This window comes from Mustelus asterias, chromosome 5 (genome assembly GCF_964213995.1).
Source record: "Mustelus asterias chromosome 5, sMusAst1.hap1.1, whole genome shotgun sequence".
NCBI lineage: Eukaryota > Metazoa > Chordata > Chondrichthyes > Carcharhiniformes > Triakidae > Mustelus > Mustelus asterias.
Window position 1 is genome coordinate 139,120,561 of NC_135805.1, and position 5,790 is coordinate 139,126,350.

General features: G+C 46.3%; 1 protein-coding gene across 1 annotated transcript in view; it reads right to left on the reverse strand.

The window, feature by feature from the left end:
• The window catches only part of LOC144493841 (solute carrier family 35 member F3-like), a 48,368-nt gene extending 42,833 nt beyond the window's left edge, over positions 1-5,535 (reverse strand). Inside the window, exon 1 of the mRNA XM_078213401.1 lies at positions 5,460-5,535. Within this exon, the coding sequence (XP_078069527.1) occupies positions 5,460-5,535 (76 nt within the window). The remainder of the gene's footprint in view (positions 1-5,459) is intronic.
• Between the last annotated feature and the right edge of the window lie 255 nt (positions 5,536-5,790).

The window sequence follows — 5,790 nt, forward strand, 5'->3', positions numbered from 1 at the left end:
TTTCAGTTCACAAACAGGGCATATAAAGACACAAACTCAATTTACAAAATAATGGTTGGAATGTGAATCTTTACAGGTAATCAAGTCTTAAAGGTACAGACAATGTGAGTGGAGAGAGGGTTAAGCACAGGTTAAGCAGAGTCGCTGAGCAGAGACTGATAGCCAAGTTTCGCACATGAGGACGGCCTCAACCGGGATCTTGGGTTCATGTCACACTATCTGTAACCCCCACGCCTTGCCTGGGCTTGCAAAATCTCACTAACTGTCCTGGTTGGAGACAATACACATCTCTTTAACCTGTGTTTAACCCTCTCTCTAATCACATTGTCTGTACCTTTAATACTTGATGTAAAGACTTGCATTCCAACCATTATTTTGTAAATTGAGTTTGTGTCTTTATATGCCCTGTTTGTGAACAGAACTCCCACTCACCTGACGAAGGGGCAGCGCTCCGAAAGCTCGTGGCTTTTGCTACCAAATAAACCTGTTGAACTTTAACCTGGTGTTGTGAGACTTCTTACAACATCTCTACCAACCAGAGTCCTTTTGCCAACCAATCAGCACTCTCTCCTGATGTAGTACGAATTGTTGTTTTACTGTGGTTATTCTTGTGTCTGATCTGATGAGTGGATGAAGGAAAGCTTCAACATGTCTCCCTTTTCAATGCTGAAGTTGAAATCGGCTCTCAAAAAGATTTCCACTCCATCTGACGAAGGAGCAGCGCTCCGAAAGCTAATGGTATTTGCTACCAAATAAACCTGTTGGACTTTAACCTGGTGTTGTTAAAACTCTTACACCTGTTATCGCCAGGGTCACAAGTTAATATCATCAACATTAAACATAAATGTTATCACTTATGACAGTACAGTGTCACACATGATTCTAACAGTATAACATGAGATACCAGCTGTTGTAGCTGTGACACCTGATTACATGCATGCTAAATGGCGGAAGCAGCACGCCATAGACACAGCTAAGCGACCCCACAACCAACGGATTAGATCATGACCCTCCAGTCCTGCCCCATCCAGTCGTGAATGGTGGTGGACAATTAAACAGCAGGGTGGCACAGTGGTTAACACTGCTGCCTCACAGCGCCAGGGACTCGGGTTTGATTCCCGGCTTGGGTCACTGTCTGTGCAGAGTCTGCACATTCTCCCCGTGTCTGCGTGGGTTTCCTCCGGGTGCTCCGATTTCCTCTCACAGTCTGAAAGACGTGCTGGTTAGGTGCATTGGCCGTGCTAAATTCTCCCTCAGTGTACCCGAACAGGTGCCAGAGTGGGGCGACTAGTGGAGTTTCACAGTAACTTCATTGCAGTGTTAATGTAAGCCTACTTGTGACTGATAAATAAACTTTAACTTTAACTCACTGGAGGGGGAGGCTCCACAAATATCCCCATCCTCCATGATGGAGGAGCCCAGCACATCAGTGTTGGGCTCCTCCATCATGCAATCTTCAGCCAGAAGTGTTGAGTGGATGATCCATCTCGGCCTCCTCCAGCGGTCCCCAGCATCTCAGACGCCAGTCTCCAGCCAATTTGATTCACTCCACGTGATATCAAGAAACGGTTGGAGGCACTGGATACTGCAAAGGCAGTGGGCCCTGATAACATTCTGGCAATAGTACTGAAGACTTGTTCTCCAGAACTTGCCGCTCTCCTAGCCAAACTCTTCATGTACAGTTACAACTCTGGCATCTACCCGACAATGTGGAAAATTGCTCAAGTATGTTCTGTACACAAAATGCAGGACAAATCCAACCCGGCCAATTACCGCCCAATCAGTCTACTCTCGATCATCAGTAAAGAGATCGAAGGAGTCATCAACAGTGCTGTTAAGCAGCACCTGCTCAGCAATAACCTTCTCACTCGGGTTACTCAGCTCCTGACCTCATTACAGCCTTGGTTCAAACATGGACAAAAGAGCTGAATTCCAGAGGTGAGATGAGAGTGACAGCCCTTGACATCAAGGCCGCATTTGACCGAGTGTGGTATCAAGGAGCCCTAGCAAAATGGAATCAATGGGAATCAGGGGGCAAACTCTCCGCTTGTTGGAGTCATACCTGGTACATAGGAAGATGGTTGTGGAGGGTCAGTCATCTCAGCTCCAGGACATCTCTGCAGGAGTCCCTCAGGGTAGTGTCCTCGGCCCAACCATCTTCAGCTGCTTCATCAATAACCTTCCCTCCGTAATAAGGTCAGAAGTGGGGATGTTCGCCGATGATTACACAATGTTCCGCACCATTCGCGACTCCTCAGATACTGAAGCAGTCCATGTTCAAATGCAGCAAGATCTGGGCAATATCCAGGCCTGGGCTGACAAGTGGCAAGTAACATTCATGCCACTCAAGTGCCAGGCAATGACCATCACCAACAGGAGAGAATCTAACCATTGCCCCTTGACATTCAACAGCATTACCCTAATCTAATTCACCATTATATTATCAACATTACATCATCATTGACAAGAAATGTAACAGAATCAGCCATATGAATAATTTGGCCTCAGGACTAGGCCAGAAAGTGGGTAGCCTGGAGTATATGACTCACTTCTTGACTCCCCAAAGCTTGTCCACCATCTACAAGGCACAAGTCAGGAGTGTGATGGAATACTCTCCACTTGCCTGGATGGGTGCAGCTCCAACAACACTCAAGAAGCTCGACACCATCCAGGACAAAGCAGCCGCTTGATTAGCACCACATCCACTGTTCACTCCCTCCCCCGCCGATGCACAGTGGCAGCAGTGTGTACCAACTACAAGAGGCACAGGCGCAACACACTAAGGCACGATGTTAATATCAGTGTTACACATATTTGTGTAATTGTTACACAATGTTAGATGTTTATATCAGAGCGTTTCAAGTTTATTTTGTTTCCCATTAATGTAAAAGTTTATTTATTGGTGTCACAAGCAGACTTACATTAACACTGCAATGAAGTTACTGTGAAAATCCCCTAGTCGCCACACTCCGGCGCCTGTTCGGGTACACTGAGGGAGAATTTAGCACGGCCAATACACCTAACCAGCACGTCTTTCAGACTGTGGGAGGAAACCGGAGCGCCCGGAGGAAACCCACGCAGACACGGGGAGAACGTGCAGACTCCGCACAGACGGTGACTCAAGCCAGGAATGGAACCCGGGTTCCTGGCGCTGTGAGGCAGCAGTGTTAACCACTATGCCGCCCCATTAATACTACAATATTACAGTGTTGATAGAAAAATACATCCAATTCAGAGCAGATGATAATCTGCTCAAACTGAGATGACTGAAATCCTCAAGCAAAGTATCAGATGAGATGGGAATTGCTGTGTCCTCATGTCAAGCTTTGAGCAGAGGCTCCCAACAGAATGATGGGCAAATGTGGCTGTTGACTATTGAACCAGGGAACAGCTTAAGGAAGACAGAGATCCTCCAGCAGATTCTGACTCTACCCACCGATTACAGCCACCAATGACACCGCTCTGAATGCAGTAGGTGCGCCTTCACCCACTATCAGAAACAGTCTTCAGATACGTTGAGATTGAGACTGAGGTGGCAAATAGAATTGCCCGAGCAAGCTCAGCGTTTGCCCATTTACGTCAGACACTGTGAAGAAAATGAGATATCAAACTTGCCACAACACGTGCGGTTTATAAAGCTATGGTAATACCTACCCTCCCATATACCTGCGAAACACAGACTACCTACTCCAGACATATGAAGAACTTGGACAAGTTCCACATGAAATCCATTCAGAACAGCACAGTGGTACAATGGTTAGCCCTGCTGCTTCACAGCGCCAGGGACCCGGGTTCAATTCTGACCTCGGGTCACTGTCTGTGTGGGGTTTGCTCACTCTCCCTGTGTCTGCGTGGGTTTCCTCCGGGTGCTCCGGTTTCCTCCCACAGTCCGAAAGATGTGCGGGTTAGGTGCATTGGCCATGCTAAGTTACCCCTTCGTGTCCCAAGATGTGTAGGTTAGGGGTATTAGCGGGGTAAATGTATGGGAATAGGGCCTGGGTAAGATGCTCTTCGGAGAGTCGGTGCCGACTCAATGGGCTAAATGGCTTCCTTCTGCACTGTAGGGATTCCATGAACATCATAGATATCAAATGGGAGACAAAATGCCCAACAATGAGGTACTTCAAATCGCAGAAATGTCTGGAATTGAAGCACTCATTATCACAGCTCAGCTAAGACAGACATATAGTCTATAACTGATGAATAAAATCCCTCAGGTGGTGATGTATTCACAACTTAAACTTGGACACTGCCTGCAAGGTAGGCTGTAATTAAGGTTCAAGGAAGACAAACCTCAGGAAATGTGGCCTGTCCACCAGACTGGAGAAAAACAAAGAAGAACTACCTGGGGAGTAATTCCATGTCATGGTCTTGTTCCTGTCAAACAGCAAAGAATGCAGGCAACAAAAGATAAGCTCGAAAGACTAGGCAGTCCTGACAAAAATCAGACAATCGACCCTTGCCCTCACTTTGGAATCAGGGTCTACAGCCACGTTAGTACGTAAAACAGATGACTCTACGCACGCAGGAAATGGCCATCTTCAATAACAGAGGGAAATTAACAATGATGGCACATGTTTATATCACTGTTCAATGTTTATATCACAGAGTTACGCAGAGAGAAAGATCATATTAAGTTGATCTTTCTCTACAACCTAGCTATGACTGTATCACGACATTCTGCACCCTCTCCTTTCCTTCTCCCCTATGTACTCTATGAATGGTATGCTTTGTATTTATAGCGTGCAAGAAACAATACTTTTCACTGTATCCCAATACACGTGACAATAATAAATCAAATCAAACCTGTTAATTACACATTAATATCAGTTTTTATAAAAAAAATACTCCATTCTTAAAGTTACAAAGCCAACGTGCAAACTGAACCAAATTCATCTCCTTGCTTCATCCAAAAACCAAATTCAAATTGAACCCAATTCATGGTCCGTCACAAGAGGGACACACCAGATCCAAGCTGACAAGATATGGCACCGGGCTTGATCTGACGTTTGATCCTAGCCAGGAGGCCCGGAGATTTCTTCCATCATGTGTCCAAAGCAGTGTACACCTTCATATCACCATATTACACTTGTGTGCAGCAATCCTACACACTCTCATGGTGTCACACAGTTGTTACACGAGATAATACTCCGAGTGAATACTGATTGATCAATTGCCATAGCGAGTTATTTGGTAGTTGTTAAATGTTGGCACCGCAATTTTAAGTCTAATTTCGATAATCTCCCAGTATTAACACGTGATTCTTGTTATGGGTGTCAGAGTTTAATGCAGACAGTAAACTGGACATGCATTCACTTCCTATTCCGCCACTGCTGCTCCATCGCTCTGAACCGCATTGTGACCTTTCAGCACTGCACACTGGATAGCTCCCCCAGCAGATTACCCCCCGACCCCCTGCTCTCTCCTCCAAATACAGTCGCGAGCATGCTTTAACCAACCTTCCACCTTGGTGAGGGTCAGCACTGGGCTGTTACAGGCGGTGAGAGGGGCGACTCTGGCCGAGTGCTTTTTCATTGTGATCCCAGCTGAAGGGCAGAATGCAAACTGCTCTCCCCTGCATCCCACAAGCCGGAGAGAAGAGAGAGAGATGCAGTCTGCGGGCATTCGCTGTTACATCTCTCTAGACAGGGTGGCTGTTTATGTGTGTGTGTATGTGTGTGTGTGTGTCTTGCAGCAGGTAAAACACACCACACACACACACACACACATACATAAACACAGTCTGTGTTTGCTGTAATCATACAGGCGTCACATGCTGCTGACTTCCCT